Genomic DNA, 22,500 nt, shown 5'->3' with positions numbered 1-22,500 from the left:
GTGCATGCACATACTTATACCCATGTTTTTTGTACATGCATGCAAACTTGTGTGTATGCATAAAAACATCACGGCATTACGCACATGTATTCACACACATAAAAGGAACATGTGCATGCACACATTTACACAAAATAGGAACATGTGCATGCAGACATGCACACACACATAACTCACAGAGGCATGCACATGCACACAAGAGTTTACACACACACACACACACACACACACACACACACAGAACACACATACATGTGCTCACACTTGCACATCAGCAGATACTCAGATACTCTCATATGCACACACGCACATGTGCGCACACACACCCCCCACCTTTTTTTCTCTCTTTCCTCATTTTCACTGCTCTGTTTATTTTACCTTTGTTTGCACTTTTTTCATTTTCCCATTCTCTCTTGTTGCTCAGTAATTCCCGCTGTGAGCTTGCTTAGCTTGTCTTATGTTTTACAGACTTCTCATGCACATTCATGATGAGCTGGTGTGGGAACTGCCCGAGGGACAGCTGCTTGGAATGTGTGGTAAAAGGAATGGCTGTGGAGAGAAGAAGCAGCGGGAAGGATTTGGGGAGGGAGGGGCAGAGAGATTTGGGAAGGGTGAGCTGCGATGGGGCAGAGGGATTTGGGGAGGGAGGGGCAGAGAGATTTGGGAAGGGTGAGCTGCGATGGGGCAGAGGGATTTGGGGAGGGAGGGGCAGAGAGATTTGGGAAGGGTGAGCTGCGATGGGGCAGAGGGATTTGGGGGGGGAGAGGGCAGAGGGATTTGGGAAAGGTGAGCTGCGATGGGGCAGAGGGATTTGGGGAGGGAGGGGCAGAGAGATTTGGGAAGGGTGAGCTGCGATGGGGCAGAGGGATTTGGGGAGGGAGAGGGCAGAGGGATTTGGGGAGTGAGAGGGTGGAATGGGGTAGAGGAATTCACACACACAGCACCATTATTGCCACCTAACCTCACGCCAATCTTTGATCAAACTAAATATACTCATGTATGCACTTTCATGAAAAGTGAACACCCCTCCCCTCACTCCCTCCTGCCTCCTCTTCCCCAACACCTGGCATGCACACATGCATGTGCACATATACTGTCAACTAGCCTCACCAACCCATCTCTGCTGTTATTTCCACACCATCCCACACTCATATTTGATCAGACTAAACATGCATGTCTTTTCATAAATGTGGACATCCACCTTTACTCCCCCTGGCCCAACCCGACCCCTTCCCCCTCACCCCCCCCTCCCACCTCCCCACACAGAAATAAGGCAGTGCTGGTAACTATTTAACATAAGAGAAAGCTGGCAGTGGATAAACCATACTGGGCATTAATGTATTGTATTTTTGTCAAACAGATATCACTGTATAATTTGGGCTGTTCTTCCCATAGAGAATGTGTTGCCACAGTGAGATGCCATCCCTTTTGGTTTTTATTTTTTCTGTCTGCAATTGTTTTTGTTTTACTCTCAAAGAGGATTTTCAGTTCTACATAATTTTGACAGGGACAACCCTTTTGTTTCCATGGGTTCTATGATGTGCACTAGATGCATGCTGCACAGGGGACCTGAGTTAGTCTCATCAGAAAGACTAGCACCCAGACTGCCAACCAAGGTCCAGTGGAGGCGGGAAAAGTGGTGAGTCTGGGATTTGATCCCACTTCCTAGGCAGACTCATTACCACTCAGCTACCACTCCATGTTTACCCAACATAAAATTTTCCTGTTCTGTTGCAATGTCTTTTTGTTGCAGAGCTGGTGAAGCAGGTGATGGAGAATGACGCATTGCTGTGTCAGCCGATGTTGCCTTGCCTTACTGTGCCCATCACTGTGTCTCTCAGCTCCGGCACCTCCTGGGCACACCTCTCCCCTTGTCCTTGATTGATGTCTGTGTGTGTGTTGGTGTGTGGTGGGTGAGGGGTGTGGGGAGGTGAAGGGGGGGAGTGATTGGGCATTTGTGTGTGTGTGTGTGTGTGTGTGTGGACGTGTGTGTGTGTGTGCTGTGTCCATATGAAACAAGCAGGGCTGTGCCCTTCAGTGTATCTCTCATCTCTGGAACGTCTTAGACACCCCTCTCTCCTTCTTCATGATTGATCTGTGTGTGTGTGTGCACATGTGTGTGTGTGTGTGTGTGTGTGTGTGTGTGTGGTGTGTCCATATGAAACAACCAGGGCTGTGTTCTTCAGTGTATCTCTCATCTCTGGGACGTCTTGGGCATATTCTCTCCTTGTTCTTGATTCATCTGTGTGTGTGTGTGTGTGTGTGTGTGTGCGGTGTGTCCATATGAAACAACCAGGGCTATGTTCTTCAGTGTATCTCTCATCTCTGGGACATCTTGGGCACATTCTCTCCTTGTTCTTGATTGATCTGTGTGTGTGTGTGTGTGTGTGTGTGTGTGTGCGGTGTGTCCATATGAAACAACCAGGGCTGTGTTCTTCAGTGTATCTCATCTCTGGGACATCTTGGGCACATTCTCTCCTTGTTCTTGATTGATCTGTGTGTGTGTGTGTGTGTGTGTGTGTGTGTGTGGTGTCCATATGAAATAACCAGGGGTGTGCCCTTTAGTGTATCTGTCATCTCTGGGCATGCCTCTCTCCATGTTCATGATTGATCTGTGTGTGTGTGCTTGTGTGTGTGTATGTGTGCATGTGTGGAATGAAACAAAACGAATTTTTATTTCACGAGGGTAGTGGAGTAAGCACAGCTGCTTTTTTACATCCAGCCCTGGCAAATGGGCAATCCAGCAATGGCAAAACACCCACACAAACACCCACACCCACACACACAGAATTACACATGAAAATAAAGCGCATAAATAAAAGCATGTACACAACCTAAGTACGACACAATGCCACATATTATCATTGAAAAGATGAAATCATTATAAAATAAAATGATTATTAGAAAAAAAAAGAAAAAGAAGAAGAAAATAATAACAGGGAGAAGGAGAGACAGAGTGACAAACATTGATAGTTGGAACATGGGAAGTGAATTCATGGCAAATATCATATTCTATATATATGAACTATGAATATATGTGAGAGAGAGTGTGTGTGTGTGTGAGTGTGTACATATGAAACACTTGAAGCTGTTGTGATTGTTTCTGTTACGTCCTTAAGTCCTGGAATATCTCGGACATACCTTTCATCTTGATGTGTGTGTGTGTTTGTGTGTGTATGCTTAAGGGAGGGAGAGGAAGACAGTTTCTTTGTGCATATTTCTGTAATGTGTCCATCAGTTCTGGAATATCTTCTGCATAAATCTTTTGAGTGTATGTATGTCATGGGTTTACCTCAGCTCAGGAACTTGTTGGGCATGTCCTTAAGCTTCTGTTGTATTGTACTGTATTTATTGTATTGTATTACCCATTTTGTCACAACACATTTCTTTGTGTGAAATTCAGGCTGCTTTTACCAGGAAGAGTGTATTACTACAAAGGAAGTGACACACATCTTTTTCCTGCCTGCAAGTGTATTTGTTTTCCTACCTAAGTAGATTTTTGTACATAATTTTGTCAGGGACAACCCTTTTGTTGCTGTGGGTTCTTTTACATGTGCTAAGTTTATGTTGCACATCCTTGACCTTGTTAGTGACACGGGAAGAGAAGATATTTTGTGTAGGTCATGTCTCTCACTTATACTTCTTCTCTCAGAATGTGTGTTTTTGAGAGTGTGTGTGTACTTTGAAGGGTGCACACAGTTGTGCGTATGTGTATTTGTGGAAGACAGTGACAGAATGAATGAAAAAATTAGAGGATGTATTCTGGACTCGATTTTTGTTGTGAGGAAAAATAACTGGTTCTCTTTGAATGGAGAGCTGTATTAGCTTTTGGACACTTGATTTCCTTTCCTTTGATTTTTTTTAAGTAATAAAACTGGTGACGCATGTAAAAGGCCACTTATTCATACAAGTGAATGTGGGAGTTGCAGCCTACGAATGCAGAAGAAAAAAAGAAGAATGACTGAATAAAAAAAACATTCTGAAAGGTGAAGAAATAGACCCGAGACATTAGAATCATGCATGTGTAGCCGTGTTATGAACCGAGTGTTACTATTATTATAAAGGGGACGGTACAAAAGAATTATTGATGATTTACTGATTTAAAGGATAGAAAGTATCCACGCGCAGGCCCAGAGACATATAGACGGCCAGTCACAAAAGGGTTTTTCTATTGTTTTATTTACAATAATTAAGTAAGTAAAGAAGAAGAAGAATAAAGAAGATGAGAAGATAAAGAGAAAACAGTGCAGTGACAAGACACAAGTAAACAAAGGCCACTAAGTACAAGTCAGGAATGCAAGTGAATATAGAGCACATGTATACATATTACATGGAAAGACTACAACTCAGTTTGGCATGAGCAACAACATAACATAAGATAATGCATATGTGTGAAGACCAAACACTGACATCAAATGAAATTTCTAATACATTTAAACAGTGTAGACAAAGTAGTTTTAACCAATAACTGATATTAATTCAACACTATCTTGAAATCACCACAACAGAATACTACACACATTATAGAGTACTGACTAAGCACACTGTAGCAGTACAACTGATATCAGCATGTAAAATAATACATGGATGATAAACAATAGAATCGGTGACTTTGATAAAATACCGGCAAACTTAGAGACCAGATAGTCCGTGCTCAATACAAAGATTGGAAGAACCATCATGGCTTAACCATTAAGTGGTGAATATCTTACACAAGTAATCCATTGCATCAAAGCCAAATATGAACATAGCTAAGCTTGTACTCAACATTTAAATCTCCGCTGAAGCGGGATAAGTAACCTAACCTTCATCAGTGACAGCAAATGAGAAAGAACGCATCATTCACTAGAACATTATGGAATTGTCAAATAGACTATCAGTGGGTAAAGACATCACCGACTGTGACATTGAAAAGAATGAAATCTATGTGCAAACATATGGAACAGCAGATAGCACCTCAAGTCAAACAGAAATCCTTAAATACACCAACAACATTCTGTGACCGAGGAAGCAACAGCCTTAATCAGAAAGTTTTCTCACTGCTCAACCCTCAGAACTGTAGATTATCAGTAGGTTTTGACTGATAAAAATGAGATTATGAGTTTGTTGAGTTCCAGATATATATAAAAGAGATTTATGGTTGCTTACTGATTACAGAACTTGAGAAGAAAACGCAGAGAAGAAAATGCAGTGTTTATGGCTTTTGCCGTTCACATGCTAATTTATATCTGTCGAGTTGAGGTAACTTGCTTTTCTTTTTTGTCTGCATTTAGGTGATGGTTATTGTGTAACACTTTATGTTCTGTTGGATCGTTCAAATACCCAGTGTTCGGCAGAGTTTTGTTTAAAAAAAAAGTTTACTCTCTTCATTCTTACAAGTTGTTTCTGTGATGTTAAATGCAAACCATGCATTTCTTGGAGTCTATGACCCATTGAAGAAAATTACACTCACTCAGCTATGGTAGTCCCTCTCCACCAGTTGTCTGTAAAGAAAATGTTGGTTTGTGGTGATATGTCTATGCTGTTCTTTCACTGTGTCAGTTTTGATTATCTCTTGAGATACTTCATCCAAGATATTTTGTGAGATAATATCTGGACAGTTGTTGTGACGGAAGTTATTGCTGAGTTATATAGTCAGAATGAATATCTTGTTCTTCTCTGAAGAAGACTAAATGAGGCTTTAGTAGCAAGTGAACATGTTTTAATGGGTTTTAGGTTTACTTTTGTAATTCTTATTTAATGAATTGTGTTTGCAGTTTTAGTTTTGATTTCATTGTATTTTTTTGTTTCATGTTTGAAAAAAAAGGATTGCCATGATACACTGTTGTGATGCAGTTTTCAATACTTTATTGTTCAGTGTCTTATTCAAAACATTTTCTTTTCTGGACCTTTTTTTCCTGAGCAACTTGTTGCAACTTTAATTCTTTTTCTTTCAATCTTTCTTCCTTCCCTTGTTTCTTTCTTTCTTTCTTTCTTTCTTTCTTTCTCACCCCATCTCAGTTCCATTCTCTCTCATCGTCATTAATATTTAAGCATTTGCAGGCTAACTTTTGCTTCAACAAAGAGTCAATATCAAGAGGCTTGTTGGTTCATAAGAACTCTAGTCTTGCATCTCAGCATTCCGAAAAAGGATCTAAAAAAATAATTTCAAAAAGAATTCCCACCAGGCAGTGTGCTGATTATCTATTTATTTATTTATTTGTTTGTTTATTTATTTATGTGTGTATATATATTATTATTATTATCATTATTGATAAAAGAAAACTCCAATTATTGCCTGGAGTTTGAAATGAGCCAGTATCCTATCTTCCTTACAGTCAATGTTGACAGTGGTTAGGGTTTTTATTATGATTTCATTCATTTATTTATTCATTTATTATTGTTTCTATATTGATTGTATTGAGTGCTGAGAGGAACTCCACTCTTTGTACTTCCAGCCACTTCTCCCTCTACCCCTGGCCCTCTATATTGATCGTCAGGTGCTGCCAGTTCAAACACACACACACACACACACACACACACATGCACGCACGCACGCACGCACGCACGCATGTTGTCCGCACGCATGTAGGCACGCATGCATACACACACACACACACACACACACAGAGTGACGTGTACTCTCCCCCCACTCCAAATTTTTTGTTTGTTTTGTTTATTAGTGCATTTTCTCCACCCGTTGAAAATTAATTAAGGACCTTGTCAGCATCTTGTACATTTGTAACTGCATGTTCATTAACCTTCGCTGGCTATCGTGGGTCGTACACGACCCAGAAGGGTACAAAAACGCAAATATCTCAGCCAGTTCTTAATATTTTTCTACGAAATTTCAGAAATGCTTCCTACTCCTAAAAGGCCAACTTTTGCCAAAAACCGAAAAAAATTCATTAATCAGTTAATGAGTAATTAAAGGTGGCGTTTTAACTACACACGCCGGGGACGCTTGTGTGGGTCGTGTATGACCCATGCTTTTTAAAGAGGAAAAAACGTGGTCACCCTTCGAAAGCTCGTGTGGGTCATGCACGACCCATACCTTTTTGATAGTGATTTCAGAAGGTTTAATTTGCAACCAGTGAAGGAAAATAAAGAAGTTTTACTTTCAATATCCTCACTACCCCACTACTCTCCCACTACCCCCGCTCCCCCTCCCCGTCTCGTCCCTTTCGCCTGTCTTCAGCTATAACCCCCTTCCATCCTGTTCTCTAACAGCATGTACCTGTGTGACTGAATATCTTTGATTGTGTTATGAGTCATCTCTCTCTCTGTCTCTGTCTCGCTGTCTGTCTTTCTGTCTGTCTGTCTCAGTCTCAGTCTCTATCTATCTATCTATCTCTGTGTGCATAAGTAGGGTTTGTATGTATGTGCATGTGGTGTTATGCGTTTGTGTGTGTGATCAGTTGTGTGTGTGTGTGTATATATGCGTGTATGTGAATGCGTGAGCATGTGTTTATTCTGAGTGTATGTGTTTGTGTGAGTCTGTGTGTGCGTGTGCGAGCGCATGTGTGTGTAATCAGTTGTTAAGATATGTTTTCCTTTTCTATATTTTGTTACAAGCTTTGGAAGAATATGCAGGTTTTTGTCTCTTTACAAAGTATGCCGGGGTCGTGCACTGACGACCCACACAAGCTTTGGAGGAATATACAGGTTTTTGTCTCTTTAAAAGGTATGGGTCGTGGACGACCTAGATGAGCTTCCGTGTGAAGTCAAAAGCGACAGCGATATGGGTCGTGGACGGGAGCGTGTCGATACTCCCCCGTGTCAATATTCGGGCCCAACACACAAGTCGCTGCTCAACTCTGAACGCGGACGGCTGTTATGAAGAGAACACACAACACATTCATCATTCCACAACACAACTTTGATCAAGCAGAAAGCATTATCAGTCACAAATACATACATACATCTGTATTTGTTTTTTTGATCTTTGTGACAGGGACTATCGACACGGGGGAGTATTGACGCGGGGGAGCATCGGGCTGACCCCCATCCACGACGACCCACATGAGCTTCCGTGTGTAGTCAAAAGCGACAGCCAGCGAAGGTTGAAGTTGCTTGGTCATCTTATAGAAAAAAAACAAAACAAAACAAGAATACCAGTAACAACAACAATAAAAATAGAAAACAACAAGAAACGACCAAAGAAGGGAGAATGAAGAAACAATAACAACAACAAAAATGAAACAAACGAGGGGGACGCGGGGGGGAGAATCAAAACCACTATAACTCGAGTAATGTCCCCTTTCGCTGGCGCCGCGAATCGACAGCCAATGTTTACCGCGTTGCCAGGCTGAAGACGATAGCAGGTGAGTGGCGTGAACATGGATCTTGTGAAATACAACTGATTCCCTGCGTCTGTTTTTGTCTGCCGTCACTCCACACCCTTGCTGCTTTACCTGTGAATGTCACGGGGTACATCCTTTGTCTGAAGAAGCAGTTTCATTTATCCGAGGTAAAAGCCCTGAGTGTTCACACATCGAATGCTGAGACCACATTCGGTGCGCTGCACTGCTCACTGAAGCTGAAGCCGAACGAACGCTGGTAAGTGAAAATAATGTTTGCAGATTTGTTGTGAGCTTGATACAGTGATTCTGGATGTTTGTGTGGTTTTGCTTTATTCACCAAAATATCCGTCATACATAAACGAATGAAGCAAAACGGCCAGAAACACATGTTGACCACACAAACACGTGTTTTGTCTTTGGGGGAAAGGAAACAAAAAAGAATACGAAACAGTGTTTCGGTTTAGATACATACTTGCAAACAATGTTCAGTTTATATGTGGAGGAGCTGACTATTATTGGTGCATTGTTGTTAAAAACAAACAAACAACAAAACGGCGACGGAATACAAAACAGTGTTTCGGTTTAGATACATACTTGCAAACAATGTTCAGTTTATATGCAGAAGAGCTGACAATTATTGGTGCATTGTTGTTTGGTTCCACACCCTCCTCTAAACCCATACGCCCCTCCTCGTGCCCCTTCTTTCTAATCTTATTCTTAGTTAAACCCTTTGAACAATCTCCGTCGGCGATTGATGGATCTATTACATTGGCCGATTGCATGGTTTCTTGTTTTTATGACTGATATGTACACTGATCGCATTTATGCATGAATCATATCGGTTTTTTTTTTTTTTACGGTTTAGTCTGGTTACGGTATATTGATCTTGTTTGTCTTGTATGTCGATTTTGTACACACACACACACACACACACACACTGAAGACGTAGGCCTTATCACTTGTATCACAATGTTCTATCTTCTCTCTCAGTACTTAAATTGCTTCATTGATAAGAACTGACATGACTAAAATATAGACTCTCTCTCTCTCTCTTTCTCTCTCTCTCTCTCGCACGCATCGAAACTGACGCGCCCACTCACTACTTGCACACACTTCTAACTCTCCAGTGTTACCATTACGAAAAAGAAGAATATGAAAACGATACACACATTACATAGAAAATAGAGAAGGAGAGAGAGACATAGAGCAAATGTAACAACATTACTTTAGTCTTCAATTGTTTAATTTTTATGAATTACTAGTATGGCTTGACTTTTCTAGTTGTTTATAGCAGCATAATGATCTGCTTCTTTGAACACATAATTGTTTGATTAATTGTGTGTGTATGTGTGAACGTGTGTCTGCGTGTTTTACATTTATTTGCTTATTTATCATAATTTTTTTGTTTGTTTTTGTTTTTTTGTGCGCTTAGAGTTGACTTCATCAAGATTTTGTGCCTTATAAATATTATTATTGTTAGTAGTAGTATTTTTATGTATTTATCTATTATTTTTTATTTATTTATTTTATTTATAAAAAAAAATATTTTATTTTATTTTGTTTCTGTATTATTTTTTTCAGTTTTGTTATTTTATTTTATTTTATTTTATTTTTTCCCTCAAGGCCTAAGTGCGTTGGGTTACGCTGCTGGTCAGGCATCTGCTTGGCAGATGTGATGTAGCGTATATGGATTTGACCAAACGCAGTGACGCCTTGAGCTACTGACACTGACTGATACTGTTTAATTAATTGATTCATTTATTTATGTACTTCAGCTTTTGGTTGGCTCTCAAAGACTGACCAGTGCGTTTGGTCTTGTGTATATCATGGCTCTGAACCCCTCACCTCCATCTCAATCCCCACCACAGGTCATTTAAAAGAAATGTAGACGTGGTGCAATCCGCATGATTTGACATCCCTTTGAAACTGAGAGTAAAGACTGAAACATGCAGTGATAATTCTTATTGGTTACAATAGCTTGTAGTTAACATTCTTCTCATGGGCAACACTTCATTATGAAGGCACCGTCTGTACGCACTTGTAAAACAGTCGCTGTCTACAGAACAGAACAAAGTGCAAGCTTGTTGCATTCACACAACTGGCCTTTTGTGCTCGGCATATGACCGAACTCGCGCGTTCAAATCGATAGCACAAAATCGATCAACCCCAGTTTTCCTTGCAGCAGTATCGATCATGATATTGGAGAACGACACAGGCCAAGGTGCATTTGTTTTGGATAGAAAATCACGCTTGTAAACACGTCAGTGACACGCACGCAGACGCTCATGCACACATGCACGATCGGACACCTATTTTTACTCCATCCCGTTCTCCCACCTCAACACAAGCACACACACCACTCACATACATTATTTTGAAACTGAGTTCGCAAAGGAGCACGCGCAGAAGAACGCATAAACATACAACTCGCACACTTGTGCACTTGCACGTACGCACACACACACACACACACACACACACACACACACAAACTCGTTCTCCCACCTCTACACAAGCACCACACCACTCATAATTTGAACTGAGTCGCACACACACAAACACACACACATACACACACACACACACACCACAAACTCGTTCTCCCACCTCTACACAAGCACCACACCACTCATATAATCTGAATTTCGCAAAAGAGCACGCGCACAAGCACGCACACACATAACACACACACACACACACGCACTTGCACGTACGCACACACACATACACGCACGCAAACACACACACACACACACACACACACCCCACCCCACCCCACGCCACGAACACTAACACAGTCCACCTCGTTTTCCCACCCCTTCACGAGCACCACACCACTCATATTTTGGAACGGAGTTCGGAAAAGAGCACAAGCACGCATACACATACAACATACACACATTCACGCACTTGCACGTACACACACACACACACACACGCACACACACCACCCCACACCACAAACACTAACACAGTCCCTTTACAGGGCGAGGGCTAGACGTAAAAAAAAAAGTTACTCTTTGAAGTTGTTTTTCACCCTCATAAAGAAAGAAATCGACTTGACGCACACCACACCACACACACACACAAACACACACACACGCAACCACGCACGCACGCACGCACACACACACGCACGCACGCACGCATGCACACACACACGCCCTTTTTCGTTCAGGGGTAGGCGGTGTTGCATGAAAACCTGGCACAAAGCCAGACAGAAATAGGCCATTTGGACCGACATTCACGTTTTTTGGTGTGTTTTTTAACCAGTGAACACCGGTTCACTGATTCCTTTTGTGTACCTTCGAATGATTCGTCATGCCTCAACCCATGCACCCTTCCAGCGGGTTAATAAAAATATCAATCAATCTGTCTATTATATTTATCTATTATGTATATGCGTAGGTAGCATACATCTATGTACCCATAGGTCAAAGTATTTCTCGTGTATGTCGGTTGCTAGAGCCGCATCGCAGTGTGGTCGCTGACAGCAGGGAACGTGTTGTGCAATTTTAAGTTGACAGTCAAAGATATGAAAGCGCACTGCATATGTTACACAGAATAAAAAGAAGGAAGAAGAAGAAGAAAGAACTTCGACAGCTGGCAGTCATCTGTTTGGTCAAACGAGATTCCCAAATCAAACGTGTTTCGAAATAGGGGAGAGAGACTGATGAGGGAGGTGGAGATGTTTGGGTTACGGAGGATGGGTTGGGGTGCAAGCAGAAGGTGGGGTGGGGGTAGGGGGTGGGGGGAGATTCGGAGTGGGTTCGAAGGTTTGGATGAAGTGGAGGGAGAGATCATGGGTGACAAAAAAACAACCCCCCCCAAAAAAAAACCCAACATGGTTGGCGAAAAACATTACTATGATAGATGTGATGTTATTCACGACACGCCGGTGTTGTAGATCGACAGCACAGTGTATTGCAGCGGAATTGAATAAAGCGAGATGGAATGAAATACATTTTCAGCTTCACAGGGAGGCGTCATTGCGTTCGAGCAAATCCATTTACGCTTCACCACATCTGCCAGATGCCTGGCAGCAGCATAATCCAACGCGCGAGTCAGGCTCTGGGTGCCTGGGTGCATGGATTCTTATTTGTGTACCAATGATATCGATGATATATATATATATATATGTATGTGTGTGTGTGTGTGTGTGTGTGTGTGTGTGTAATTGAAACATCAGGATGAATTTGACGCAATGTTTCACGTGCTTGTGACATTAATACGCCGTAAAAGTACTTCTTGAACTAAATGCTTAGTTGCTTACCAGTGCACACACAGCGCACGTGAAATTTGACCACCCTTCAAAAGACCGGTTTTTCAAGCACGAATCAGTGCTCACAATTAGACAGGCAGTCAGTCGACATTTTAGATTGATTTTGTGCGACCATGGTTCCACGACAGACCAGGGCACGTTTAACTGAAACAGACAGGAATCGGAACTCTCGAAACCAGTTTGCACATTTTTGTGGCTGTTCTTGGGAGGTCAGAAACGTCGTCTCTCGCGTTTGGAACCAATTACCAAGACGCAGTGGGCTGCTTATTTCTCGGAGACGTGCTGGAGGTATGCAGGGTCTGACATTATGACCACAAGACAGATTTTTTATTTAGTTATGCAAACTGGATCATCGGTACCCTATCCCGTCTGCAGCTCAGTTCAGAAACAACCTTCAGAATACCGCTGGAGTCTGACTGTCAGTAATAACGGTCGGAAGAAAACTCCAGGAAGCTGGCTTGAAGTTCAGCATCAGTCGAGAGGATCTTCTTGATGAACCCACAAGCAAGCTCGACAGATGTGAGTCAGAAAACGTGTCACATGGACTCGAGCGTAGCGGACCCTTGTTCTCTTCCCTGACGTACAGATTATGAGAGGTCAGAATGACTGGAGGATGTAGATAGAAAGACTATCGCAACTTGGCCCTGAACTTGTGTGGTAGCGCGGTGACCTGGTGCTAATGTGCCCGACTAGGAAGCGAGCGTCCACGAGTTCGATTTTTCGATCGGACTGGGATATTTACCCCACCCCACTCCCCTCCTCCACCAAGTCTTGAGTTGGTGGTATGGATACTAGTCTTTTGGATGCGTGTGTAGCGTGCGCTTAACACATTAAAAAAAAAAGAAAAGAAAAAACAGCTAACAAAGCAGTTGTTTCTGGTGAAAATTTTTAGAAAATTCCACTTCGATAGTGAAGCACATGCACTTGCAGGCATAAAAACCGGTGGCGCCGGGTTTTGGCGACGCGCTGTCCCCGGTGAGAGCAGCCTGACTTCCACACAGAGAAATCTTCTATGGCTGATATACATACAATGCGTTGCTGTACATGATCACACCGAAGACGTCTTACTTGTGGTGTGGGGTGTAATCAGCTTGATATATGGGTAAAGAGGCAATGTTATTCCTTTTCATTGGGCATCTGGTAATCAGCAGGCACGGCAAGACCGATCTGCAGATCCCGTGGAATGGTACATTGGACGTGGCAGGCTACTTACATGACATGTTTAATCCAGCTGTCAGATGCTAGGCTGGTAGGCCTGCCGTGTATCATCAATTTATCCTGACGAAATGACAACGCTTGTCATCAGCGGTGGGTGGACCAGGATTGTCAACCGCTTCATGGAATAAGAGACATCCATTGCATGTGTACGGCCGATGGGATTTGTAGACATGAATCCTGTTGGACATGTGGGGGACATCTTTCATACTACTATTGGAGTTTACCCTGTTCCTCTGTGGATTTGGATAAAAAATAGAGTAAAAAAAAACCCCAAAGGAACAGGACATATCTAAAGACAAGGATGCGCTAAGAATGTTTGTTTTAAAGATATCTTTCTACCAATCTGTCTGAAACAGTTCAAAACGTAATATATATACTTTAGTATTTGTCTTTGCAAGGGATTGAAACCTTGATGACTGGTTAAGGTATGATCTTATATATATATATATATATATATATATATATATATATATATATATATATGCTGTATTTGTCTCTATCCATCTCTGTCCATCCATCCACCCATTCATCTGTCTATCTATATATCCATGTATCTATATCCACACACACACCTACAGATATATATATATATATATATATATATATGTGTGTGTGTGTGTGTGTGTGTGTGTGTGACTAACATTGCGCGCAAGTGTGCGTTGTTTTGACTGCCATATGCGTGTGTGTGTGTGTGTGTGACTAACATTGCGCGCAAGTGTGCGTTGTTTTGACTGCCATATGCATCAATGTTTTGCGTATTGGATTTTTAAACCTCACTGCCTTCTCTTTCAGATACTCTACCTTAGTGACCAGGTCAACGTCTACCTCCACCACCTCTCTCGCCGCCCTCAGACATCCGCACACCCATCTGGACCTCACGATCACACTTGGAGTTTCAATCGCCATCATGGGTTGTGCCGCTTCCACCTCCACTGTCCGTACCGAATCACACGACGACCGTGACAGAAAACAAACCGTACATCACTATAACCAGCGCGACAACGACAACCACAATACTAACACCAACACTAACACCAATACCAATACACAGACCACGACAAACGGCACCTACTACCCGGATGATAACGCCATTTACGGGTACGATCTGTATGAGGATGACAACCAGAAAGGAGGGAATAAAGGAGGTATGAGTTTTGACTGCTTGTGTAATCTTCTTTAATTGAGAACAGTGCTTTCTTTTTGTTGTTGTTGTTGTTGTAATTGTCGTCGACGTTGTTCTTTAAAATTTTAATTGCGAGGATGGGTGGGACTTTAAAATATTACTTTTTTTCTCTGTCCAAGATATCAAAACCCAGTTGCTTAATATGTTTTCATGCTTTTGTGTCACCGTAATGCATGCTTATGTGTAAGCACGCAGGTGCATGTGGGTTTAGTAGTGGTGCTTCTTCCTGTCAATGTTCCATCGACACGTTAAATTACATTCACATCAGTTTTGACGCTAGTAGTGTCCTGCGTCCAATCTTTAAACATGTTTTAAACATTTGTGGTATTTGGCACTTCACGAGGGGTGAAACGCAGGTGTTTGTGTTAAAGTTTTTGTGTTGAGTAATTTTCAACGTTTGCTTTGCCGCACCAGGTGTAATTTCTCTTTAAGAGATACTGAAGCTATTTTCACCTCTTTATCTTATAGTTATGCAAGCACGTTCTTAATTGTTTGCAAATGTTTAATATGTTACTAAATTTGTTTAGGTATGGCACATAGTAGTTTGTGTTCACAGCAAAATGTCAAAGTCTCACATGTATTTTATTTAGAAACACTGCATCGATGGGTATTTGCTTTAAAAAAAATTATGATCATTCGGCGCTATTTCAATTTCTGTTCATTTTTTTTTCTTTCCTTCCTTATTGATACCACAACCCTTCATTATAGAAGTAGAGTATTAGTAACACCAGTAGTAGCAATAATATAGCAGCAGTAGCAGGAGCATCACGTAACCTAATCCACAGGCCAGGATCAGAGCCAGGACGGAGCCAAAGGCAGCGGTGATGCCGAAACAGACACCCAAGAGGCCACCGACACTCAGACGGACACCAACACCCAAGTAGACACCGACACCAAAACGGAAACTAACGCGAACGAGAATCAGTATGACGACGCGGGCTTCTTCGGACAGACAGAGACAGAAAAGGGAGAACAGGAGCTCTTTGATGGCGGCGACAAGGAGAAGACAACGGACGACACTGCCGAGAAAGTTGAGACCCAAGATGACGTCATCCCTGCCGACGAAACGGTGACGCAAGTGACAGAGGAAGAGGAGAAGAAGGAAGTTGACGTCATCGTGCCTGTTCCTACCGATGACCTTAAAGCTCAGGAGGAGGAGAAGGTGGAAGAAAGTCAGCCAGAGCCAGAACCTGAACCCCAGCCTGAGCCTGAGCCAGAGCCTGAACTGAAAGGTATTTGTGGGAGTGAACACATATGCCTCTCTTTCTATCTCACACACGTGCACGCGCACATATACGCATGCACATACAAAAACGTACACGCACGCGCACCCTCGCCCCCGCCTCCCCCATCCCTCCACCCCCTCTTCCCTTCACTGCACACACATATGCAAGGACACACACACACACACACACACACACACACACACTTGCGAACTTTCTCTCCCTGTCTCTGTTGTCTTCCCCTGTTCAGTTATGTAGTGGTCAAGTAATGAAACCAGGTACATGCCTGACATGAGTACCAGAACTGACATTCAGCAATGTTGTCACACCAAGCACCTATGTGTGTCTATGCCATATTTTGGGGTGGGGTGGGGGATTGCTTTCGATGTTTTTGGCTTCGTGATTAATTGCACTCAAGTACTGAGCACGTAATTGTGTCGATGTCTCGAACGTCTCATTTGTGTAACAGAATGATGACAATTGATTAAAAATCGTAAATCATTATTTATTGTTGACGTGACAGAATGGTGGCATAGAATTTAGACAATGTACTAATGTAATCATTTCTTGTCGCCAATGGTTTTGGTGTTGTAGTTATCGTTTACGATTGTGTGTGTGTGTGTGTGTGTGTGTGTGTGTGTGTGTGTGTGTGTGTGTGTGTGTGTGTTGTTGTTGTTGTTGTTGTTGTTGTTCACCAGTTTTACATCTGTTCACTATGAGTGATTTTTGATGAAAAGGACAAGGGGGAGGGGTGGATGGTGAGAGGGTCTCTGGGCTTTGAAGTTTGACAGGTATTTGTGGTACGTATATTGAACTGGATATGTGAAAAGTAGCATGAGTGTATATGCTGTATATGTGTGCATGTGTATGGCGCTTGTATGTTGATGTTTGTATGTATATGTGTTTTTTTAAAAATAATAATATATGTGCGCGCGTGTGTGGTTATTTTGCCATTCACGAATGATTTTAAAGATATCGTGTAAAATCAACCAGGACATTTAAATGCCATCAATATGACAGTGAGTTCACATGCAAAAAAAATGTTGTTGTTTCCAATATGAGACGATTTCTCTATCTTCAGGAATTTAAATACGCAGAGACCACTGATCCGTCCGTATATATTTTCATATGATTTGGATATTTATTTTGAACACAAGATTTAACATAAATTGCTGATATGTTCATATTGTTGTCCTTTTGAAAATTGAAATGGCCAATATCAAACTGAGCTCTTTGTAGTTCCCAAAGAAAGAAAAAAATAATGGTTGGGAAAGAAAAATAGTTTGACAAATACCGAATCTTTTTTGGAGTGACCCTTGAGTCCTTCATTATAATCAATCAATCAATCAATCAATCAATCCAGCCAGTCAGCCAGTCAGCCAGCCAGCCAGCCCTTTTATGCCCGAAACACACAATGTACAGAAATTTGCTTTCAGGCTTGTCATATGATAGGGACAAACAGTTTAAAGCTGTTTTAAGAAAAACAAAACGAAACAACAACAAGTTTCATCATAAGAATTAACCGTATTCGAACTCAAAGTAAAAAATCACTCACTCACATAACCAACGGCGGCGGAGGGGGTGGAGGAGAGGGTGAAAGAGGGAGGGAAGCAGAACGTCACACAATCACCATCACAGTAAATTAAGTTATCACACTGTAATCCGAACAGTAAAATCACGAACATTTGACACGTAAATATACCAACTGAAAAAAAAAAAAAATCTGCTTGATTTAAAATTATCCGAATGTGGGATAGGTAAGAATGGAAAACATACGCATACGCACAGGTACAGACACACGGATACAGACAGACTGACAGACAGAAACACACACACACACACACACACACACACACACACTAGCACTAACACACTAACACACACACACACACACACACACACACACACATCACACACACTCAGGGCAACAACGCATGCATGAAAACAAGTGAGCAGAAAAAAAAAGAAAGCAACAGAAGAAGAAATAGACATGCCAATATAAGCCATATGTAAAACACTGAATGTAAAAACATGCAAACTGCAAACACAGTTTACAAACAGCAGTGTATGTCAGTGCATAGAAGCGTTGAAAACACTGCCGTGGAAATAAAAGATCAAAGAGTTTCTCTTTTCAAGCGGCATATTATGTCTGTGCCGCCGGCCAGGTTGGAGAAAATCAAAACGGAAATACAGAGGGAGAGAGAATTTTTTAGCATTTGGTTCGAGATCGCATGGAATCCAACTAACGCTTTTTGTTTGTGATATCCAAATAACATCCTTACTTTCTTGCAGCGTCAAAGGCGCATTGACTTTTATTCTTCTCTTTGGTGTCTCCAAATACATGTTGATCATTTCATACAACTTACGTTAGCAAAAAATATCAACGAAGGCTTCTGCTTTTTCTAAAACACTTGGGAGAGATTTGCTTTCTGATTTTACCAGATATGCAGACAACTTGCTTTAATCAGTTTTCCATTATTTTTAATTTTGTTCCAACAGTTTACCCATATATTTGTAGTTGTTTATCTCTGATTAACAGAATGTGTTCAAATACATCTCTTTTGCATTTGCTATAATTTTGTCACTTTGCTTTGTTGGCTATTTTCATGACTTCGTGATTGGGGTCTGAACATTTATTGTATGCTGTATGATTAAATCCCTTTTCATTAACTGCAAGTCTTCATTCCACCAAACACTGTGTGTGTTCGCTTGGTTTTGAAGGATTTAGTTTTGGAATGCAATTATCTGCTACAGTAAACAGAACGTTAAAAAATGTATTGTAAATTATGTCTATATTGCCTGTGGTTGCATGATCCGTTTTCATATTTTGCAGCCTTTTTTTTTCTTTTCTTTTTCTTTTTCTAAGACCATATTTTATAAGACTGACCGATTTGTAGTTGTACTTTGGTAGTGTGTCAGGCGTTGCATATTCTTGTTCTCTTTTCATTATTAATGTGATCAGACCCTGATAAATCATTATGGTTTACCAAACACAGTTTGGTGCAAGTAATGGAGATATGAAACTTAGCTCTGGATTGGTTTGTCGGGTATACAAGTGATATTTCCGTTATTGAGTGAAGGTATATTAGAGTTTACTACAGTATCAGTTAATCTGTTACTAGTGATGTGCTTAGAGTTATTATCCCCCAAAGCGTTTGAGCATTAAGATCACCCCCATTAACCAGTTTGTATTGTTGGTCTTAAAGATATCTCAGCCATTCATTATTCTCACTATCGGGGCCTTTATGTAAATACACAGAAACAAAATTTAGAATTAAAGTTGATGATAGTTTTACAATTATGGCACAAGATGATATAGACACAGTGTTGGAGGAGGGGGTACTGGACATATTCTAATGCAATAGATTAGACCAACACCACAACTTTTTAAACATGCCTTTTATTCAGAGGAAAAGGTCGAGGAAGAACACAAAGACAGCAGCGATGGAGTTGGGAGCTACACCCCAACCTCCACGGGTCTGATGACTATGTTCATGGACCTGAGGACCCACCAAATGCAGGAAGAGGAGGATAGCGTGGCGACCCGTCCCTCTGTGTCCAAGGGCGACGTCTGGGAGGACTCCGAGTTCGGTCTGCACAGCGCCATCGCGGAACCCGACCTCCTGCAATCGCTGTCTTGGAAGCGACCGAGTGTGAGTGATTTGTGTCGTCAAAGATCCTGTATCCTTAGATAATTGTTTCAGAATGTAAAAAGGCTCTTTGGTGTTGTCTATGTATTTCTTTTACTAACTCACGCAGACAAGCACAAAACTACTCTTTAGTCTTTTTCCTTCGTTTCATTTCCCTGTCTTTACCTCCCATCTTCCCACCGTCCATTCGTATGTCTTGTGTCTCTTTGTTTCGTTTTTGACTGACGTGTTTAAATTAAGTTTTTCCGTTCCATGATTCGTGTGGTTGATTAAGTGGTCATCACACGCGAGTCTTGACGGCATCGCCTCTCTCTCTCTCTCTCTTTTTTTTTTTTTTTTTTTTTTTATACGTTTCCGGTGTTTCTGTGGAAAGATATAGCATTGCAGGACGGTTCATACTTACAGAATGCTAGGTGCAGGGGCACATGGGGGAGCAGTGCACGGACATTACTGAATGGTCGGCTTATCTGCTGAACAGGTCTCGTCGAACGTTTGACTATTTAACGCCCTCTTAACACCTTCCTCATACACCGGGGATGAGGTCGTATCTTCACTCCGAGTGTCTGTCTCTCATTGGGATTACGTCAGAAGTTGTGGACGGACTTTCTTGTCATTTTGTGAGTGTGTTGACGTATGGGCCAAGGACCAGCAGAGTGATCTAGTATTTCAGGGTGCAGGAATTTTTAAAAAGGTTTCTTTCACACTGGACAATGCAGAAAAGAAAACTTGATAGATTTCAATTGACGAATCTTCTTGGAACGGTAGGTGATGAGCAGGACAGGTTTTTTGTGTGGGTCCGGACATGTGAGTTAAAAAATGGGAAGCATGAGTGAAAGAAATGAGTATTCAGCATATCTCAAGAAGGTCGCTCTTGCGCTCTGGCCTACAAAATGCCCTTTAGTTCAGGCCGAAAAGGGAAAACGTTCGCTTATCGTTAAACGAGACTGGCACCAGCTTGGCAAACCCGTTGTCCAAGAGAAAAACTCCTTCACGTTGACTGCTGAATTTGGTGAAATGATATCAGTGTGGCATGAGTTTCATTATTTTCGAGTGTAAAAACTACTTTTTGTGTACTTTTCAGTTGTGTAATCGACTTTGCTGAACAAAAGTAATGCACTTGCAAGAAGAAAACTTGAAATACAGAGTGGTGACAGATATCCTGACCTGCGTTGAACTTTGTCTTATCACATTGAGGTGACCGTCGCATACCGGGGATTAAAGACACTGGTTTGATTTACAGGATATCAGCGCCAGTCCCACGCTGTTCAGCGAAGGCACGACACGTTTCGACATCGGACAGGGAGGGGCAGGCACATGCTGGTTCCTGTCCACCGTTGCCAACATCTCTGAACATCCTGAGCAGCTCAAACAGGTATACACATTGCGCACACGACTCACGCTTTACATACTTACTTTACTTTATGTAGTCATTAGAAATAACTCGTTTTAGTAATTAATTCATTTGCTTCTCCCCGGGGTAGCATCCCCACATTCTGGAAAGTATGTGCTGGAAATTTCCTCTTTTCTATCGCTTTGTTTCTGACTTTTCCTTTTCTTTCTGTGGTCAGTTCATTTCTTATTTTCTGCATGGCTGGTACATTCATCTATACTTTTCTGGAAAGCCTTGAATAATATAGTTTTTTTTTTCTGAATTTGATGTTTGGGCACTCTTACTATGTTGCATTCTTATTTTGCATCTTGGCTTTTGAGTGCCCGTTATCAATTTTTAGTTTCGTATGTCTGTTATCATGTATTATTTTGGAACCCCCATATCCTCCCACTCCCATACACTGAGACACACATACAAACACGCTTCTACTGCCCCACCCACTTCCTACATCATTGACATAAAGGGCTCCCTCAACATTGAAGGCTATGTGGTGTGTTTGTGTGTGTGTGTATGTGTGTGCGTGCACGTGTGTGTGTGTGTGTGTGTGTGTGTGTGTTGGGGGTCCTGCAGGTGATCCCAGACGACGCGTACCGCGCGGGCACGGAGGACTATGACGGGGTGTTCCACTGCCGCTTCTGGCGGTTCGGTCAGTGGGAGGACGTGTACATCGACGACTTCCTGCCCATCGTCCACGGCACCATACCCTGGGGCGCCCGCTCCGCCACCGACGAGAACGAGTTCTGGGTGCCTTTGCTGGAAAAATCGTTTGCCAGGTATAGTAGGTCTTGGGCAATGTAAGGTCTGAGGGCGCGAGCGGGTGAAGGTAGAGGGTTGTGGGTGATGGTAGTGGTGGTGATAGAAGAAGGCCAGTGGGAGGAGGAGGGGCAGATGAAGGCGTGGAGGGGTGTGGGAGTGCAGTGGGGGATAGGAGGTTGGGGGGGGGGAGGAGAGAGAGAAGGGGCAATAGAGAAAAAGAGAATTATTGGTTGATCTGAGGGCGCAGGGGTAGAGGTAGAGGGTTGTGGGTGGTGTTAGAAGGCGGCCAGTGGGAGGAGGAAGGGCAGATGAACGTGTGGAGGTGTGGTGGAGGCCATTAAGAAGAGGAGGAGAGAGACGGGGAAAGGGGGGGGGGGCAGTGGAGACAAAGGGAATCATTGATTGATCTGAGGGCGCAGGGTGTGTGCGTGTGTGGTGTGTGTGTGGAGGGTGGTAGTGGTGGTGGTAGAAGAAGGCCAGTGGGAGAAGGAGGGTCTGATGAAAGCGTGGAGGAAT

The 22,500-nt window shown here is 42.3% G+C and overlaps 2 protein-coding genes across 2 annotated transcripts in view; both read left to right on the top strand.

The window, feature by feature from the left end:
- Window positions 1–5,778, top strand: part of LOC143279486 (DNA polymerase nu-like) — a 31,024-nt gene extending 25,246 nt beyond the window's left edge. Inside the window, exons 17-18 of the mRNA XM_076583532.1 lie at window positions 469–536; window positions 1,754–5,778. Of these exons, the coding sequence (XP_076439647.1) occupies window positions 469–536; window positions 1,754–1,881 (196 nt within the window). The 3' untranslated portion in view covers window positions 1,882–5,778. The remainder of the gene's footprint in view (window positions 1–468; window positions 537–1,753) is intronic.
- Window positions 5,779–8,289: 2,511 nt separating this feature from the next.
- The window catches only part of LOC143302267 (uncharacterized), a 30,436-nt gene continuing 16,225 nt past the window's right edge, over window positions 8,290–22,500 (top strand). The window contains exons 1-6 of the mRNA XM_076616863.1: window positions 8,290–8,538; window positions 14,575–14,927; window positions 15,751–16,197; window positions 19,597–19,841; window positions 21,079–21,210; window positions 21,799–22,001. Coding sequence (XP_076472978.1) covers window positions 14,690–14,927; window positions 15,751–16,197; window positions 19,597–19,841; window positions 21,079–21,210; window positions 21,799–22,001 — 1,265 coding nt within the window. The 5' untranslated portion in view covers window positions 8,290–8,538; window positions 14,575–14,689. The remainder of the gene's footprint in view (window positions 8,539–14,574; window positions 14,928–15,750; window positions 16,198–19,596; window positions 19,842–21,078; window positions 21,211–21,798; window positions 22,002–22,500) is intronic.

The sequence above is a fragment of the Babylonia areolata genome, chromosome 2 (assembly GCF_041734735.1).
Source record: "Babylonia areolata isolate BAREFJ2019XMU chromosome 2, ASM4173473v1, whole genome shotgun sequence".
Classification (NCBI taxonomy): domain Eukaryota; kingdom Metazoa; phylum Mollusca; class Gastropoda; order Neogastropoda; family Buccinidae; genus Babylonia; species Babylonia areolata.
Note: the sequence above shows the minus strand (reverse complement) of the source record. Positions and strands in the feature narration are given on the sequence as shown.